Below are 21,297 nucleotides of genomic sequence, written 5' to 3'. Positions count from 1 at the left end.
AGAGGCCAGCAAGCCTCTGTTTAGTATCATGTGTTAACTATTCTGAAATTATCACTTCTGAATGGACAAAAGCATTTAAGTAATTTCTGCAACATGTGATCATCACTGTCATCATTATCATCACATTCATTGATGTTTGCTAGCGTAAAGTGAAGCAGGAACTGATCAGAAGCTCGGGAAGGCAGATGCTTCAGTGTTGAGTGTCAACGATGAGAGTGCACATGAGTTATAGCTGCTTTAATCCTGCAAAAACACATAATTTAAGACTAGTTAAACACAGAAATAAGGATTGATGTCTGCATGATCAATATAAAAGTACAGATTGAATAATTCAGACATAACCTCAAGTCATATTTTTAGTATTTCCCTTTTCTCTTCTAACTAGGTCAAGCTGAAAATGACCGTATGCAGTTTTATATGAGTTTTCCTGACTTACCTGGCAACCTCCACTCCAGACTCAATGAGGCTCACAAAAACATGTATATGCTGCAGAGCACAGCAATCATCCTAAAAAGAGAAAAAGAGTGAAAGTTTCTTTATGGATTAGTTAATTCTAGCACTAAATGATTTACATGTAATATCATAAAGCTACATGTAATATCATAAAGTTATATTTGCTGATATGAAAAACATGAGAAAGCCACAGCTCACCTGCTCCTCATGCCACTCACTGAAGGTCCGTCTGAAATGCTTTGCAACTTTTTTCATATCGTCCAGTTGAGTCAGTGGACGCCTGGCTACCAGTGCTCTGGGGCCTCGTTCAGGGCATGCGTGCTTAGCAATGTCCCGCACGGCCTTTTCAATCCTATTTCTCGTCTGAAAAAAAAATTCATATGCATGTGATCCAGTTATAGCAGTGAAACTGAGTTTGTGAATGATCACACAAAAATTCCAATTTCTTTTTACAAGTACTGCACACTTTACAAGATTATCTGATCTGTGAGTTTCCTAAATTTTCTGTTTGAGAAATACAACCCCATTTCCAAAAAAGTTGGGATGCTGTGCAGAAAGAAAAAAAAATAGAACGCAATGATATGCAAATCATGTAAATCATATTTTTGAAGGTAAATACTACAAAGTCAAAATATCAAATGTTGTAACTGAAAGATTTTATTTTATTTTTTTTAAATATATGTCCATTTTGAATTTGATGCCAACAACACATTCCAAAAAAGTTGGGATGGGGGCATGTTTACCACTGTGTTTCATCACCTGTTCTCTTAACAACACTCTGTAAGTGTTTGGGAACTGAGGAGACACTGCTGCAGTTTTGAAAGTGAAATGTTTTCCTGTTCTTGTTTGATATAGGATTTCAGCTGCTCCACAGTTCAAGGTCTCATTTGTCATATTTTTCATTTCATAATGCACCAAATGTTATCAGTGGTGACAGGTCTGGACTGCAGGCAGGTCAGTTTACCACCTGGACTCTTTTAATACGCAGCCCTGCTGTTATAATACATGCAGAATGTGGTTTGGCACTGTCTTGCTGAAATAAGCAAGGCTTTCCCTGAAAACAACATCATCTGGATGGTAGCATATGTTGCCAAAACATGTATCTATCATTCAGCATTAATGGTGCCTTCACAGATGTGCACGTCACCCATGCCATGTGCACTAATGCACCCCTCTATATGTATACAGAGATTTCTCCAGATTCTCTGAATCTTTTAATGATATTATGCACTGCAGATGATGAAAAGCAAAAGTTCTTTGCTATTTTACATTGAGAAACGTGTTGTACTATTTGCCTGTACTGCATTACACAACTTTACCAGCCTTTTGTTGCCCCTGTCTCAACTGTTTTGGAATGTGTTGTTGGCATCAAATTCTAAATAGGCAAATATTTTTTCAATAAACAATAACATTTATCAGTTTCAACATTTGACATGTTGTCTTTATAATATTTTCAATGAAATACAGGGTTTAAATGATTTGCACATCATTGTATTTTGTTTTTATTTACATTTTGCACAGTATCCCAACTTTTTTGGAAATGGAGTTGTAAATAAAAGATCAGTTCAGTGGGACTGGAGTCAGTCCTTACCTGCAGAAGTTTGTCATAATCTCTCTGCAGAGCTCTCCTTTTCTCTGGGTCCTTTTCTCTCTGAATTCTGTTCTGTTGAATTATCAGTGGGACATCATGGGATGGGGTAAGGTTAGTAGGTCTGACTCCTTCATCTGCGCTAATGGGTGCTGCCGGAATTCTGGAGTCAGGACAACCCAAAATGTTGCTAATCAACAGTTTACTAAGCTCCTGGGGGAAAAGTGTGGAAAAAAGGGAAACAAAGCTGTGCTTTGAGATATGTTGGCTTGTATAAAAACTTTCCATAAATTTTATTCAGTGAAAGAACATTTTTCAACAGAGGGAACATTTACATATTAGAGAATCTGAGTTACATTACATTGTAAGTTTCTACTTTGTACTCACATTGTTGCCGTATTGACAAGGAGTGGAGTTCGTGACCTCATTCTTCAAATACTCAAACTGTTCCTGGAAGGTTGTGCTAGTAAGATCAGACTGTTTGAAGAGGAAATAGAAATTGACCTTTTGAAAACATGCAGTGCTTTCACTGAAACAAATATGTCCTGATTTACTGTCTGTTTCAATAGCAAAAAATTACAACTGACCATTTTGCTGTGCAACAGCCATTGTGAAGTAAATTCATTGGAGAGAAACGTTTGTCTGTCGTTATCCAGGAAACAGGCATAGGAGGGCTTTAAAGGAGTGGAGGCAGACACCCCATAAACTAGAATGCAAAGGGATAAAAGCCTTAAAAGCTTAAATCAAAAGCAATTTTCATAAGCCTTCCTCTAAATACAAATAAATAAACAAACAAGCAAATAAATAAACAAATATATAAATTAATAACAAAATAAAGCATTTTCAGTAGTTCCAGTCTAAGATAAAACTTGCCTTGAGCATTTTTTGGGAGATCAGCAATCATTGATCCAGAACAACAGCTTTCTACATAAATCACCAACTGCAATGTTACATATGACAGTGTGAATGAAATTTCTTCCAGAAATAAGTAAAAAGTGCACAACATTGCGGTATTCGATTACTGACCTTTGAGAACTGTTGGAGTCTCGACATCTTGTTTATAGTGCCAACAAGATCAGATGCATGAAGCTGAAATATGATAAAACAGATTTGATGCTGATCTTTACTAAAAGTATCAAATAACTAAGAAAACTATCAAAGCTTACATCTTCCGTGGGAAAGGCAAACAATCCTATTGCTCCATGGCCGGACAGATAGACGAAAATTGTGTCATTTTCACCACTGTTGAGGAATAGAGTGGAACAGTCCGGCAATTTGACCAGTAGATTTTGAATCAACTGATTTGTTTTAAATATTTTTATTCAAAATTGGAGGAAAAATTACCTGTTTAAGACCTTTTTTGGTCCTCTGTTCTGTTTAACAACACCTGCTTCATCTCCACGAAGGACGGCCAGAAAGTTTTTGACTGAAACATCCTGTAAAAAATATGTGTACAGATCGAGATACAGGGAGATTGTAGGGATTGTGTTATCTATGTAAATCTATTTAATGCTTTAACTGAGATAGCAATTAGCTAAATATATACAAAATCATCATTTTCTGTCTATTAGGAGGTGACTGTCCCAATATCTAACCCCTGAATTTCAACTTAGAATATTTTTTTTTGTGAAGATCTTTTTGATTTCTAAAGTTGTAAGATTTAGATTTATCATGAGTTTAACTTTTTAGATACAAAACAGAGTTTTAGACATATATTTTAGCCACACGTGTGCATTTAAGAGCAAGAAGTGAGACACCATCCCTGCATTGTCACTACCAAAACACATACTTTCTGCAGTTAAGTAAATTTTTTGTGTTTTAATGAAACATATTATGATTTTATGTGTGTAGAACTGTTCAAAGCTGTGTTTGCTAGTCATGTACTGGTTTTTGAGTTTTGCTCAAAATTGATATTACTGAAACAGTCACTACCGAAACATCTGATAAAGTTTCAGAGGCATTGTTGTTTAAGGCCTAAGGTCACTCAAATCAAAAGAATTTTAGTCTAAAATACAAGTCAGTTTAAAAGTCTGAAATGTGTTGTCAATATATGAAGAGTTTCTTTCCAAAATGCTGTGTATCCATTTTTATCAGTTTTGAATATAAGATGAAGTGAATAACAGCTGATGTTAATGGAAAACATTTTTATTTCTCTAATAAAGGTAGTATAAATCATACACTGATATTTCTTGCATGTGTAAAGCACACTCACAACAATATATATCATGAAAAAATGCGTTTTGCAAAACCCTTCATACACTATTGCCATAAGAAATACTTTCTCATATGTATAGTGCTAAACCATATGTTTCCAATTCCAATGTCTTGCAGATGCTAATTCAACTAGTTCCATTTTATAAAGAGCTTGGCAATCAGCTAATCAGGGAATCAAGGAATCAGCAGTAAAATCAGGCACATAGAATTTAGTGGTATAATGGAAATTTGATAGAATACATACTTCTCCAATGTAGTCTTTCGGAACTCCTTGGTAAACATTAGGTCCATTGGGCACATTGATGATGCGTCCTGGATATGGGTTACTGTTGAGAAAGAGAAAAGCTGGAGTCTTTCTGCTGCTGGTATCAATTTCACAAACATCATTTCAGATAATATAACAAATAGAAGCACTATAAACAACCATTTCTCTTGTCACATACTCACTCCTGATTGCGAGCTATATCATCATACATCATAACCACAATCTGCTCATCTGGAACGCCGTTGCGGCGAGCCATTTGATAGGCATGGCAGACGCAAGCCTAAAGAATAGATAAAGAAAAATATGTTTTGCAAAACCCAATTCCAAAATTGTTGTTACAGTGTGTGAAATGCAGATTTAATTCTGAAAATGATGCCTGCAACCCATTCCAAATAAGTTTGGAGAGGGTCATTTAAGAATTGCTAGAAATGTTGTTGAATGCTCAAAAAACATTTTAATAGAAGTGATGTAATCATGCTTGGGTATAAGTGAGCATCCGGGAAAGGTGTAGTCCTTTAACGATGGGCTGAAGCTTGCCACTTTGCCTAAAAATGCATCAGCAAATAGTCAACAATGTTCCTCAGCAACAATGTTCCTCAACAAGCATTTGCAAGGATTGTAGGTATTTCACCTTATATTTTTGGAACATGTTGCAGACATCATATTTGGAATTAGAACCCTGTTTCCAAATAAATTGGGACGCTGTGCAAAATGTAAATAAAAACAGAATGCAAAGATGTGCAAATCATTTAAACCCTACATTTAATTAAAAATAGTACAAAGACAACAAATCAAATGTTGAAACTGGGAATTTTTATTTCATTTTTGAAAAATATATGACCAGTTTGATTTTGATGCCAGCAACAAGAAAGTTTCAAAAAAGTTGGAACGAGGCAACAAAAGACTGGTAAAAAACACTTGGTAGAACATCTCACAACTAATTAGGTTAATCGGATTAGGCTGGTCAGTAACAGTTGGTCAGTTTACAGACAGTGGTTTTCAAAAATTTTGCTGAGCCCATACAGTGATTATCACTGCATATACCCATGCAATGATCATCACAGAAGTAAAGATGGGGAAGGGTTTACCACTCTGTGAAAGGCTGCATGGGCAAATAATGTTTCTCAACATAAAATAGCAAAGGATTTGGGGATTTCTTCATCTACAGTACATAATATCATTGAAAAATTCAGAGAATCCAGAGAAATCTTTGTATGCAAGGGACACAGCTGAACACCAATATTGGCTGGCCATGATCTTTGGGCCCTCAGGCGGTATGGTATTAAAACCAGACTTGACTCTGTAGTGAGAATCACTGCATGGGCTCAGCAACATTTTTGAAAACCACTGTCTGTAAACTCAGTTCGTCACTGCATCCACAAATGAAAGTTAAAACTCTACCAAACAAAGAAGAAACCATAAATAAACAGGATCCAGAAATGCTGCCACCTTCTCTGGGCCTGAGCTCATTTAAGATGGACTGAAGTGAAGTGGAAACGTGTCCTGTGGTTCAATTCAATCAGTAATGGACACTGTGTCCTCCGGGCTAAAGAGGAGAGGGACCATCTGGCTTGGAGCAACATATCCTGCCATCCAGACAATGTCTTTTTCAGGGAAGGCCTTGTTTATTTCAGCAAGATATTGCCAAACTTAATTCAGCATGTATTGCAACAGCATGGCTCTATAGTAAAAGAGTCTGGGTGCTAAATTGGCCTGCCTGCAGTCCAGACCTGTCACCACTGAAAACATCTGGCACATTATCAAATGAAAAAATATGACAAAGCAGATGCCGAACTGTTGAGCAGCTAAAATCCTACATCAAGCAAGAACAGGAAAACATTTCACTTTCAAAACTGCAGCAAGTGGTCTCCTCTGTTGTCAAATGCTTACAGAGTGTTATTAAAAGAGGAGGTGATGAAACACAGTGGTAAACATGCCCTGTCCCAACTTTTTTGAAATGTGTTGTTGGTTTCAAATTCAAAATGGGCATTATTATTTAAAAAAAAAAACAATAACATTTCTCACCTGCAACATTTGGTATATTGTCTTTGTACTATTTTTAATTAAATATAGGGTTTTTAATGGTTTACATATTTAGTTCTATTTTTATTTACATTTTGCCCAGCATCCCAACTTTTTTGGAAATGGAGTTGTAACATGTATTTATGAAAGCAGTAGAGTTCATAAGTTAAAAGAAAAAAATGCCTTGTCTTTGTAATGTTTTCAATTTACTATTGGTCAAACAGAATATACTTATCATTTTGTTTTGTTTTTAATGCCATTTTACACCTCATGCCAACTCTGAATCATGTTATGTGCTGCAGATTTCTGAAGAAAAAATCTCTATGATTAGGAGCTACATGGTGCCCTCACTTTGAAAATTGACTTATGCTTTAATGAAAATAGTCATACCTGATGTCTGTAATTTGTCCAGTCTTTGGAACCAGCAGCCAGTAGGACCCAGTGCTTGCTTTGTGTCTGACCCATATTAAATTCTAACAAAATAATAAGTGAACATTTTAAATGTATTTTTTTTTTTATTCACAGTGATTTCTTTATAACTTAATCTTAGCTGACTGCACCATTACCAGATTGTTTGCTTTCTGTTTTTTATTTTTATATTTTTTTATGAATATTCTTCTACATGCTGTCTTGGCTTTGCCTGGAAAACTCCTAGTAGATGAACCTAGAAAGCAATTTACATCAAAATTCACATCAAATTACCATCAAAATTCAACTGAAAAAAGTAAATCTCGGTGAAACAAAGGTTAGAGGTTCAACTAAAGACTGTTAGTTGAGTATAAATGACTTTAGCTCCCTCTGGTGACACAAAGACAGTGACATTGCTTTACAGTGACATTGACACTGCTTTACAGATGACATAGTGTAGTTCTTCTGCAGCTTGTAGTGTTAGAATAGTTATTTTTGCGGTTTTGTGCAGGGAGTAAAAGGGCATTATATTGATAAATAACTTTTTGCATCCTAAATAGTAAGTAGTGTAATTGGCCATCTTTTTAAAATGTACAATCTTTTATATGCTATTCTCAGCACTTTAAGTGAATTCAGTCATGAACAGACTATTAGAAAAATACATAATTCCAATAAATTCTGTACAAGCTTCTTCATGTTGCTTGAATTCTCAATTCTCTCCCAAATATGCAGGCCTCAAGAGGATGCAGGATGCACACATTTTTATATCCTTTCACTTTCATAAATGCCAGTCTTCTGGAACGTTGCCCCGAACCTTCACCTACTCCTCAAAAGAGTGAGAAAGAGAAAGAAAGAGATAGAGAAAGATCTACTGCTGAGAATAGTCCACCAACCAAAAATATCAGTGGTCCATCTTTGTTTCATGGCACGCCCCCTTACTAACCAATCACATGCTTTGTCGCATAGCGTCTTTGTCCGCGGAGCTCGCCCTGTTGCGCGACTCGGCGAACGAAGCCGAAGCCGAAGCCGAAGCCTCCGCGCGACGTCTGCGGTTGTTCGTGTTCTCTGCAATTACGTCATATTGTTCGCTAAAGCCAGGCGAACGTTTTTTTCCGCAAGAAGTATGCTGAGGCCTTTATGCAGACACACCCTACATACATAGAACCGGATCTGCTGCTTCTAGGACTGATTCATCGTTGTCGAAAATACAAAAGATCCTCATTTCTTTAAGTAGAAAGAGTTAGAAGGGTAGCAGTAGTAGAAAACATTATGAGCGTTCTAATTTGGTCGGGAGATCGTTTCTAGTTAGACATAAAAATGTGAATGTGAGATCTAACTCCCACATTCATTACAGGTGGCAGTCCTGCATTAAGCATTTACCCTAAAAGCATCTAACTTATTAACTAAGTGATTAACTATCACTAAGTCAGTGCACTGTACAAGACTGAAACTGTGAGAGAATGGCTGTCAGATAACAGACATGAAGGCATCACATCTTACCGGTGTCGTTGCCTGGTGCCAGTTTCAGATACAGAGAGCAGACTGAACAACTTCTACTTTCATTTCCACACTTAAATGAGTGGAGAGAGGGGGTTGGATCTCTGCGAGCCGGATGGCGGGCGGAAGTGGACGCTCTTGTAGCCGCAGGAAGCATCCATTGAGCAGCCACAGCGCGGCCAATTGTATTAGCGGCCGCAATTGAGCGGCCACAGCGCGGCCAGTTTTACTAGCGGCCGCCTTTGAGCGGCCAATTGTATTAGCGGCCACAGCGCGGCCAGTTTTATTAGCGGCCGCCATGGAGCGCACCACAGCGCGGCCAGTTTTATTAGCGGCCGCCACTGAGCGGCCACAGCACGGCCATTTTATTAGCGGCCGCCATTGACTGGCCACTTCACCAGCAGTGTTATTAGGGACTTCAGAGATTTCAGTCTGCTCATAATGTGCTTGTTTACAGGTACAAGTCAAATGTCAAGTCAAACGTCTTTTTTCCCCACAGACCTCCGCTGCCCCATGTCACAGTACTATGAAATCCTCTGTGACCAACTGCAAATAACTGTGATCTGCAACTCTTCCCACTTCTGTTTAATACTACTAGTTTACACTGTTGCTGGGCTAGACCACACAAATTTGTAAACTTGGCAAGGATAAATAAACATTTTACTGATATTATGTTTCATAGGCTTATTCCAAATCAATGAGTATCTAGTATTTAGGTAACAGTAAAGGGCAAGACGAATTTTGTATGGAAATAAAAGGGCAAACTGTTCAATTCTATTTTTGAAATTACAAGATTAAATGTTCAATGTTGTGTTATAAACATTGCATCTTCTAGATGCTTGTGGTTCCTGTCTTATAATATACATCAATAGTCCAAGTTTATTTGTATTCCCTTTTCTTCCTTTGCTTCTTAATTGCTGTAATTTTTGGTAATGTTTTACATTTAGGTAAAATGAATTAAAATTAAATCAGTTACTAATAGTTAACGTTAATAATTCATAAGCCTCAACATTATTAAGACAATTAATGTTAATAAAGTATTTAGCGCTTGTATAAACTGATGTTTGTTTGTGCCAATTAAATTATGATCACTTGAAATAAATGTTTGTTCTGACTTTAATTATTAACCAAATAATAGTAAATATGCTTTCATGTTATTCAATTTTCGTCACTATTTGTCTGTTAATCTAATAATAAATAGGCCTATCAGTGATCGAACTGGTATAATGACAATAATTCACTCAAGGTCGTGCTGTTACGTGAGATACTAGTGTTGGTGTGATGTTGTCATTTGCTGAAATTGTAACTCTTAATATTTCAAAACTTTTGGGAGTACATGCAAAAAAACTCCACTAGAGTAATTCATTTCATTTTGGGATTTTATACAAAAACACAATAACTCAAAATCAATTGAGAAGATTTAATTTAAAAATTAGTACTGCAGTAAACCACAAATTGCCTTTTTCATAAACTGCACCTGTTGTGTTGAACTTGTGGCATTTTACATCACAAAGTTGCAGTAAGGCACTGTATGCATTCCATCATCCATGAAAACTGTCTCTCAAATCAACACAAATGACTGTAAAGCCATCTGTTGTGTCCTGAAAGCAGAAGGCATTCATGTGGTCATCAAAACCCTGCACTGACCTTTGTTTAAAGGAAAATGTACTCACTTTTCACAATTACATTTACAATCTTTTTAAACGTTTCCTCTTGACATCACTGCAGACAATCATTACAGCGTGATATTCTGCTTTTTCCCCTCACCCAACAAGTAGTGGAGAAGACTAAATACATTCAGTACATCACTTAACATTTCACTACCCTCTACACTGCTAATCAGAACACTTTTAATGGGACCAAATTAAAACATTTTAAAATAAATTCTCCCAGTGAAAAGCCAGCTTCACTTTCCAAATTGTATTTTTTTTATTTTATTGTTATTTTTAACATTGAAATAAGTGTTTTAGAAAAAAAAATAAGATAAAACATCAAATAATGTATTAGTTTATTGTTTTCAATGAAACACAAGTCAAAACAAATTTACAAATTACTGTTTTCCAAACCTTTTATGATTTGGAGTTGTAGTAGTTCTCTTTTCCCCAAAATGAAAAAGAAAGGGCTGCGCTGATCCACTTTTCATAAGGAAGACTACCATGCTCCCTATTAACTGAAATACAAAGAAAGGCATAAAGAAATAGGAAAAAACAACAACAACAACAAAAAAAAAACAGACAGACTAACAGTCAGGAAAAGAAAGAATAAACTTTAATTTGTGGGGTTATAATACCATTATGAAAATTATGGTTATAAAAACTTAGATACTCAAGACCAAAAAGACACTGTGGTGAAAATTACAGCACGTGTCTGGACAACTGCTACGTCTTTGCTTGAAAATACATGAAGATCTCAAAACAGGGGCAGTAAGATCTACAGGATGTATCTGCATGTACATCCCACATTTGCCCCTCGACTGACGAGCCAGCTAGCCCTACGGATTTCTATTTTTGATGAAAAACAGGTAAATACAAAAGTTTAGGTAAAAACAACTTCTTTTCACTGGGCAATATTTCATGATGTTTGATGTAGGAATATTCACAAGTAACTCAGTTATTGTTGGTAAAAATTTCCTTCCTTTCCTTCATCCTCCATCGGTGGTCACAGGACGCTGCCCACAGGACACTGTTGGCAGGATATTTTTGGTTGGTGGACTATTATCAGTCCAGCAGTGACACTGAGGTGTTTTAAAACTCCAGCAGCACTGCTGTGTCTGATCCACTCAGGCCAGCGCAACACACACTAACACACCACCGCCACATCAGTGTTACTGCAGTGCTGAGAATGAGGGTCCATGGGGTTCCTGACCACTGAAGAACAGGGTAAACAGGGGCTAACAAAGTATGCAGAGAACACTGTAAAACCTAATGAGTTCAGTAAATTTAAACAGTTTAAGGAAACTGATTGCCTTAAACCATTTAAGTATAAATAATAACTCAAATCTGATGAGTTAGGCAAACTCAAATGGTTCACTCATATCATTTGACCATGAGTAATTTCCTGAACTGAGTATGAACAACACTTTTGTGTATTGTTGTATGCACTTAACTAAACTGAGTAAATCACTCTGATCTCAAAATGATTGCGTATTTTGGACTTACATAATAATGGTACTAACTCAATACCAGTGGTGGACAGTAACTAAGTAAATCCATCCATCATCTAAACCGCTTATCCTTCTGGGTCGCTGGAGCCTATCCCAGCTGTCATTGGGCATAAGGCAGGACACACCCTGGACAGGTCGCCAGTCCATCGCCAGGCAGACAGACAGACATATACATTCACACCTAGGAGCAATTTAGCACGTCCAATTGGACGGACTGCATGTTTTTGGACTGTGGGAGGAAACCCACGCAGGCACGGGGAGAACATGCAAACTCCACTCAGAAACGACCCTGGTCACCCGGCCGGGAATTGAACCCAGGCCCTTCTTGCTGTGAGGCGACAGCGCTACCCACTGCGCCACCGTGCCGCCGTAACTAAGTAAATGTAATTCGGTACTGTATTTCAGTACTTTTTTTGTGTATCTTCACTTTACTGAAATATTTCCATTTTGGGTGACTTTTTACTTTCACTCCACTACTTTTCAAAGTCAAATATCTTACTTTTTACTCCACTACATTATGTGAAATCTGTCGTTCCTTTTGGCTTCTGTGTGTATAAAAATGTAACATATCAAAACGAAAGAAGCGTGAAGCAAGAACACCAATCAGGGTACAGCGCACACTTAGTTTTGAGCTTGTTTTGACCTGTTGGACATACCGACCCAGTGCAAGCATATGGTTCAACGTCAGTGCAGCAGGGTAACATTTTGGGAGTGTCTATTCCAACATAAATGATGGAACTAACCTAACTTTGTGTAAATAGACCACAATATATAAATATGCACACATATGCAGTTGTGACTGGCGTGTGTCTTTTTTCTGACTTTATACAAACATTTCATTGTATAGTAAATTTGTTTTGGCTAGTTTATGTTTATGAGAGACCTACAGATGCAGTATAGTAAAGGAAAACCCATTTGGAACCTGAGTTTAAAGCAAGTTTTTATTAAACTTAAACTCGTTTGTCTTGTTTAAATTTAAACTATTTATATAAACTAAGTTGCAAATAAATCTTAAACTGAAACTGAGACTAATTAATGACATTCTATTAAAAGTTTGGTTTACCAAGAGTGACTCTAGAATATTTTCACCTAAAATGAGTTAATGAAGCAAGAGTCTTCTTATAAAAATGATAATAGGACATTAGAGTCATAATTAATCTTTTAGTACTTTTACTTTTGATACTTAAGTACATTTGAAGGCAAAAACTTTTGTACTTTTACTCAAGTGGAGGTCTAAAGGGAGGACTTCTCCTTCTACTGGAGCAATATTTTACCTTGGGTATCTCTACTTTAACTCAAGTACATGATTTGTGTACTTCGTCCACCACTGCTCAATACAATTAAGTAATTCTAATTTATATTAACTGCTTTTACACAACTCTAGCCACTCAAGTTCAGCTAACTCAGTTCCTTCCATTAACAGCTAAAAAAGGCTTTAATTATAACAAATTTATACAGAATGGCAGAACATTTTTGACAAGAATGCCTTAAACAGTTTAACTTAGTACTGCTCTGGACCATCTCACCCAATACTGACAGTTCAGCCCAGAATGCAGAAGTGGTTTGAAGTGTTCAGAACCACACTCACTCTGGGGTCATGGTAGCTCATCTTACTCAGCACTGATTTACAGTCAGCACTGACTGAGATTAGATGAGCTCTCAAAATTTAGAAAGTAAGAATGCACCCAAGGGAAGGTAGGCTGGGGAGAATGACTACATAGAGGTGGTAGGTTAAACAAGGTGGAAAGACACGCCCAATATGCATGCCACCAAGCGCCAATAGGAATTATGCAAGTTTTACTCAAGGTTGCATTGACCATGCTTTCATCATGTAAAGCTGAGAAGGCTTAACAAACTAAACTAAACCACAAGAGGTTGATTCAACTTAAAGATCCCTTTGAATGTTCAAAGTTGTCAAAAGTGACACGAAAAGCATGAGAAGTCCAAATCATTTTAGTGTAACCCAACCCTGTGTGTACCTACCTGTACACACAGGGTTGTGTACCTGTAAGTCAACTTAAATAAAAATAGTGAACATAAAACACTTCAATAAAGTTACCTTAACTCAAAATATACTAACAAATGATTTTACTCAAAATGAGTTACTATCTTAACAATTCATTTTTGAGTTGGTTTGAATTTGTCTGATTAAGTTACTCCAACTTTCTGTAGTATTTAAGTTGTGTTAACTTAGGCAAAATACTCCTCAGCCTGTAGGACTTATGCAAATTAGTTGATCTCAACTAACTTTACCTAAGTAACTAAGGATTATACAAGAAATAGTATGTGTTAATAGATTTGCACTAGTAAGTGTAGCAGATGAGTAAACCCAAAAAATGTTATGTTGTATAATAACCATCACTAAGTCAGTACTAAGACTGTGAAACTGTGAGAAAATGACTGTCAGATAACAAACATGAAGTTTCAGATACAGAGAACAGAATGAATAACTTTGATTTTCATTCTTACAAAGAGCACCCCCACATGAAGCTGCGATCGAGGCCGCTGTTAATAAAAATAAAAATAGTAGCCTTCGAGAATAAAGTCGTAATATTTCGAGAAAAAAGTTGTAGAATTACACCATTAAAGTGGCATTAATACCAGGAAAGGTCACAATATTGTGGCCAAAGGCTTTGAAAAGGGAAGGCAGCACCTCCTTGTGTTAAAATGACTTTGAGGAGTTGAGTTATACTTTCATGTCGATTTCACCCATAAAGATATACTCAGTCTCCCTGTCTCTCCTGGCACATCAGCACCAGCCTGTTATTGATATATATATAATATATATTATATATATACATTCATATATATATATATATATATATATATATATATATATATATATATATATATATATATATATATATATATATATGAAACGGCTGAGCAGGAAACTGTGTTTATCTAGAATAAAGAGCCAGACGGACTCGGAGGAAACTGTCTGTCTGTTTTGTTGAAGGAGAATCGCAGGCAGGGTTGTCTACACGGCTATCGGGGGCTACATCTCTGCACCATTTGAAGAGGACATGTAGTTTCACAGACAATGAGAATGATAATCAAAAAGATTGATTCACAAGCAGACAGGAGTGTGTGGAACTCCGGCGTGCCCAGGTTCTTCGTCGTCGCCAGTACACAGACCCCAACGCATTATGGCAGCCCCCCTACAGTTAGCCCACTTTGTCCTTTATTCTCGAATTATGACTTTATTCTCGAAGTCTACTATTTTTATTTTTATTAACAGTGGCCCTAAAAAGCCGTCCTAGGAAGGATATGAATTTATTCTGTTTAAAATTTGAAAAAAAAAGAGGAGAGAAGAATAGTGTTTCTCAGTGAATTTGAATGAATATGTTTTCCTGTTGTTTTCCTCAACCACCCATGCTTAAGTTTCATTTTACATCATGTCATCAGACTGGCTATAGTAACACCAGTGTCATGAGCTCGTGAGGTGGTACAGCTAATAAAAGTACTCAGTAAATACTGATAAATAAAAATTGAAAATATTTCCACCAGAAAAGCCCTTACACTTACACAGTTTGAACTGAAAACCTAGAAAACCAACACAAGCTTATGACTTTATGATGGAACAGTGTACAGTTTTTAACATGAAATAAAAAAGTAATGTACAGATTGTTTATTTGTGTTGAGAATCTACTCAGAAAGCTGCAGTACAGCGAAAGAAATCTGCTATTAGATGCTACTGACTATCTGATATCTGACACTGGGATTTACTACCATTAAAACTCTGCAACATGCAATCATTATCATTATTATCACCATAGTCCTTGATGCTTGCAAAACAAAGCAGGAACTGATTAGCAGCTCAGGAAAGCAGAAGCTTCAGTGTTGAACTGATGGTGGACTGTGAGTTCATATGCATTCAGTGTGGTCCTTGCAAAGAGTGGACATAAGTTATGGCCTCTTTAATCCTGAAAAATACATAACATATAAGATGTTTATTACATCAGTCGAGACTGTCCACATAAGACTCTAGTCTAACTATCTAGTTAAAGCTGTACATTTTTAAGTCAGGTTTCTTGACTGACCTGGTAACCCTCACTCCAGACTCCAGAAGGTTCACAAATACATGCAAATGTGACAGAACAAAGGCATCATCCTAGATCGAGAGAGAGAGAGAGAGAGAGAGAGAGAGGGAGGGAGAGAGAGAGAGAGAGAGAGAGAGAGAGAGAGAGAGAGAGAGAGAGAGAGAGAGAGAGAGAGAGAGAGAGAGATGGCAAATAATCCTAACCCTCAAGTCTCAATTCATGTACAGTCATGTTGTTAAAAGTTTTGGTGCCTCTGGTGAAACTACATGTTTTGTTGATTTTTTAAGTGAAAGTAAGTTAACACATCCTCTCCAGACTGTCTTCATGCTGAATTTAAGATATTGGGAAAAAAATAAAATATATATGGCCTAAGCAAAAAAATGGCACATCTTATATTTTCTGTTTTATATTTCCTCAATATGTTAAACTCAGCAAATAAATGTAATTTTTGCAGTAATTTTTTTTAAGCTGTGTTAGGATGTGTTAACTTACTGTCACGTAATTTGACCGGGGGTGTTTAAAAAACTTTTTTTTCGGTTGGGCGGCACACACACACAGGAGCAAAAGAGAAGTAACTGGTAAATGTAGTATCAAAAAACAACCCGCCAATAAGAGCTCCCACCTGCACAATCCAATCATCTCAACACCCAGCCCACCGAAGACCGAATCAACAGAATCACTCACGCTGAGCTTTTAATGGGCGCGGAAGTAGGCCCACAACAGGGGCTTTACTCTGCGCCTCATACCACTCGTTCGCCCTGAAGGCTCTGTGTAACGATGTTATTTTGTGTCGCGTCTGCAATTTTCATACTACATCACTTTCCTTCTCAATATCAGTCCAAGCTCCGAGTCAGTTAAGGGCCGCCCGTCTTCCGTCATTGCTGTGGGGGGGTTTCCCTCCATGCTGTCCTTATAGTTTTTTGTGTGTTCGTCCTCCTTGTTCCTATTCTCATATTACTTCGCTTCTTGTCTCGATAATCAGCGCATGCAGTGCTTAGCAATGTCCTGCAGTGCCGTTTTTTCATTCAAGTCCTAATCTGGTTTTCCTTAAAAAAGAACAAAACGAACAGTGACAAAAAAGGTTTGGAACGTAAGCACGTACCCCCACCCATACACCCCCACGGTACACTCCACCAACCGTACAAAACAAAACAAAACGGCAAAAAAAAAAACCCAGCCTGTTTTAAAAAAAAAAAAATAAAAAATCTCTAATGCTGTATTTTAATATGATGGGGTGTTGAAAAATACAACAACGCAACAACACACAACAGCAAAAAACCAACAAAAAAACTCCAATCTATGTCCTTGCTGGGTTACTCCCTCCATAACCAACACCACTTGCTGGCACATCTTACATACCCTACTTCACTGGGGAAAAATGAATAAATTTAAATACTAAGACATCACGCTCTTTAAGCCCCATCCAAGATTTGCTTTTATGATTACGCGTCGTATAATCACTAAAGCCCCCTGTTAACAACCTGTTTCAATGTTGAACCATTTTAATAGGAAGCCCACCCACCCCAAAGATTAACCGCCAAACAGAAAAAAAGCCATTTAACGCAAGTCTACAAAGACATTATAGTATGAATTAATACCCACTTTATAGCACATGTATTATCCAAAATTTTTTTTTAATTTTTTTAATTTAAATGACACTAACCACCGAACTCATTTTCTAATTTAAATTTGTTTTTTTAATTTAACCATAATTTTAAAATTTTCCATTCTCCATTTACTCTTATTGTGCTTTCTCTTTTGGTAACTTTAAATTTTAATATTTGATTTATTTCTTTGTGATTGGTTCTCATTTTTAAAATCACACTTTGAAAAAAAATGACCCCAGTAACATTAGACTAAAACTGTGAAGTGCTACTATAAATCAACTTGGCCTCAATACCTTGGCCCGCTAATGACGGCTTCCCAAAAAAAAATATCAACCTGCTGGGAGAAAAGGGTGCACAGAACCTCCTGCTGCCGATGCTCAAAACAATTGACGTAAGAGCAATAAGTCAAGAGAGATCACAACCATAATGAATTGACAATGAATTATTTTCCCCCAGGCCGAAGGTAATAGTCGCCTTACCGAATTGGCACAAACTAATAACAACAAAACAAAAAAAGAAACACAAAACAACAAAACAACCAGTGAAGACAAGCTAAGCGGCAGGAGCAGTGATTTAACGTTCCACCTCGAGCACAACAACACACCCAACAAAACAATAACATGTATTTTTGGGTTGGCATTTTTTTTTTTGTTGTGCCTATTGTAAGCCCCTGCCTGTAAAGGGGTGGTCCGTCTTCTTTGTGGGGAAGACCACTTTTTTTTTTTTTTTCCACTACCCAAAAAATCAAGTTCATATTTGCACATACTACTCAACAAACCACCTCAACAAAAAGTTCTAAGATTATTTAAACATAGACCCCGGAAAACAAAATAAAACACGACAACAAACACCCCGAAAAAACCCCCCAAAGAAAAGAAACCCGAAGAAATTCCCCACCCCTAAATATTTATATAGAGCTAGGAACAAGTTGCGCAAAGCAAAATAAAACATGGTTACGAGTGCGGTGGAAAATGGCAGAAGAAAATGCTCATAAACTCACTCTTTTTTTCTTTTTTTTTCTCTCTTTTTTATCAAAAAAAAAAAAAAAAGATTCGTATAAACAATACTAGGGGCGGTTCTCGCCTGGACTTCAACATCAGACCATTCATCATTCAGATACCGTGCTCCCGAAAAAAAAAAGCGTTCAAAGAAATCTGATGTTATTCCCCCTATACTAGTGGTAATATAACAGCCACACTTTCGTCCCCCGCCCCGCGCCCGGAACCTAGCTGGGACAAATTTAAAAATTCCTTATAAATTTTTCCTGGACTGGAATGGGCTTTTCCCACTAAAGTCGCCCGAGATATGCTGCTGTTTTGGGGTACAGAGGCTCGCTACCCCTCGTTAAAAACGGGCAGAATTTTCCATCATTGCTCCTTTTGCAAAAAACAATATCTCCCCAGCAGAACAACAACGTAAACGGCTTTTGTGTTTGCATGTCACTCCACACAGGCCCAAGGGCCACTGCCACCACACATCAATGTGAAAAACACGCCAAGAGATAAAGAGGACAATGAGAAAAATGTCATTTCCAAAAAGAAAATGCCATCCAGAAGTCTGTCACAAACACAAATAAAATTTCGACTGTTTTTGGTGTCAATAACGACATCCTAACACACAAACATTGTAAAGTGCAAAAAAAAAAGAACAACAAGTAAAAAAATGTAGCAATGAAAACCAAAGAAATTCTTTGCGAGGGGGGCCCTGCTCTATAAAATCATATGAAAATCCAAAAATGGCTATATTTATTGTATATTTCTGCAAGATTGTAAAGACACACTGGACAAAATGTGGTTCTCTGTGCGTCAAGGAACAAACCTTGTCTGAGCTTTCCCTTCGAGAAAAAAAAAATCGATTTTATTGGATTGTGAACCAAAATGAAGCAATGAGGACTGTTTGGTTCAGCGAAATGGTAAAAGAAACCAAAAAAGAAAAAAAAAAACAAGTACGGGTTGGGTGGGGGTATTCCAGTGGAGGTCTTGTGTTATCTACCGATCAGATTCACCCGCCTTGCCGAAGCTTCGTCGTCCTTCAACTTCTCTCTCTGCGAAGGAGAAGCTCCCTCTTCTTTTTCTTCTGGGTCCATATTCTCCCTCTCTCTGAAAGATTTTCATCTCACTTCTGTTGAATTATTATCAGTGGGACTTCATGTGCATGGGGTGGATTTGTTAGTTTTGCAAACAAAAAAACAACACCAAAAAATAACAAAAACACAAAAAGAAAATTGTTTTTTTTTCTCGCTCAACAGGTGCCTACGGACTTGTGCATGCCTTCTGGCCCCGAGTCTTCTGGAGTCAGAAACCGCGGAGAACCAGCCCCTAACTTAAAAGTCGCTGGAGCGGAAGAGGTCTTGGGTGACTGCTACAGCGCTTCAACACCTCCTTGCGGCAGGCAGCCCCGGTTCAGGTCCGCCAACATGGCCCCGCTCGAGGCCTTCAGCCCGGCACCCCACCCCATGCACCTTCGGCTACCTGCACCCCTTTCGGCGCTAGCCCGCACTGTGGGCACCTTGCTCCATCCCCTCCCAACTTCGAGACTCAGCCCGACAGGCGCTCCTGTAGACGAAGTGTAGCACAACAAAAAATGAAACCAAACTAATGCTTTTGCTTTTTTAGCAGGTGTTTACGTTTGTAAAGTTTTTCTTATATTTCTTTGATATTAACACCTTACGCCGATAAAAAAACTCTCTCATAAAAAACTAAACTGAACACTACAGTCTTATGCAACATTTGAAATCAACCAACACAACATACCTATCGCCAGCCTTAACCGGCGTGCAGCCCAATCTGTATCATCCTCAACAATTCCGGGCACATCCACGAAACAGTAGTAAATTGTGTCTATAAAACTGTGCAGTGACGTGCAGGCACCTCACCAGAGGATGTGTTTAACTTTATTTTGTCCTTACGGGAGAACACATGCAACAAAACCATGACTCGGAGGCCCTCTAGCTGCATATGAAGCTTACCATTTTTTTTTTTTCAAGGAACAAGACGGTTTAAGCCCCATCAACCTTTTTAGGGGGTAAGGCAAAGGGGGCATTCAGCCTAAAAAATCAAAGTTTCTTGAGATGAGATTAACAACTACTTGCACACCATTCAGTACGGGGTAATCAAATGCTCTCAAGAAAAATGCTAAATGCCCTCAAAATCAGCAAAAAAAAACTGTAGAGAGAGTAGTCCAGACCACCTACAAAGTAAACATTAGAGAATCTGGATCTGATAGATTTCCAAACCAAATAGCAACAGCTGGTGTACAATCAATTGTTTGTCCCGAAATCCAAAACTGACAAGGAGTGGACTGGGTTGACATCTTTCTTTTGGTGTGGTGGTGGTGTGGTGGGTTGGTGGGGCTTGTGTTGGTTGGGGGACTGGTGTTGGCCGACCGCTAAACAACAAACCTAGATCCTGGAAAGGTTTCCTAGTAAATCAGACTTGTTTTGAAGAAGAGCGGAAGGGGACACTGTTTACAGACCGTTTAAAAAACGAATACAGTTGAATTTACACATACAAACAGGCCTTAACGCCATGATTTTACTGTTTTAAGAGGGAATACGAGTTTTTAAAATTTGTTGTGACAGGGTCAAGGCAGACAAAAAACCCGACAGAATGAATACACGGACTCACCGGGCCGTCACTGTCTGTCACAAGCCACCACATGAAGTGAATTTCACCTATCACACAAAAGAACCAACATATGGACAGACCTCCTCTTCATCAACCAAAACAGGGCCCAACATCAGTTGACGACCCCTCAAAGGAGTGGAGGCCAGACAACAAGGTATACTCACCCGTAAAACCTAGAGAACAGGGAACACAGGCAACAAAAGGAACAAAGCCTCTTCTGAACATCATAATCTCTTCAAATCTTCCTTCTGTGTTTTTTTTAGAACCCACAGGCAGCCAACTAGCACACATCAGCTGATTTAATGACTGAGAATTATCCAACGTTGCTTAAGTATTTAAATTATTTCACCCTTCCTCTTTTCCTTACATACCCATATTGTTTAGGGTAGGAGTCTTTTTATTTGTTCGCTG

At 37.7% G+C, this 21,297-nt stretch overlaps 1 protein-coding gene across 1 annotated transcript; it reads right to left on the bottom strand.

Annotated features, from left to right (window-relative positions):
* Positions 1 to 203: 203 nt before the first annotated feature.
* Positions 204 to 8,513, bottom strand: LOC118808943 (legumain-like). The gene is made up of 14 exons (XM_036571824.1): positions 8,451 to 8,513; positions 6,933 to 7,015; positions 4,703 to 4,800; positions 4,500 to 4,581; positions 3,386 to 3,477; positions 3,208 to 3,283; positions 3,068 to 3,130; positions 2,915 to 2,981; positions 2,629 to 2,747; positions 2,429 to 2,518; positions 2,045 to 2,254; positions 652 to 816; positions 437 to 507; positions 204 to 243 (listed from the first exon to the last, which is right to left on the bottom strand). Exons 2-14 carry the CDS (start codon positions 7,005 to 7,007, stop codon positions 204 to 206), a joined length of 1,248 nt encoding a protein of 415 aa, XP_036427717.1. The 5' UTR covers positions 7,008 to 7,015; positions 8,451 to 8,513.
* Positions 8,514 to 21,297: the final 12,784 nt, after the last annotated feature.

The sequence above is a fragment of the Colossoma macropomum genome, unplaced genomic scaffold, assembly GCF_904425465.1.
Source record: "Colossoma macropomum unplaced genomic scaffold, Colossoma_macropomum, whole genome shotgun sequence".
Lineage (NCBI taxonomy): Eukaryota > Metazoa > Chordata > Actinopteri > Characiformes > Serrasalmidae > Colossoma > Colossoma macropomum.
The sequence above is the reverse complement of the archived record's forward strand: the minus strand, read 5'-3'. Positions and strand labels throughout refer to the sequence as shown.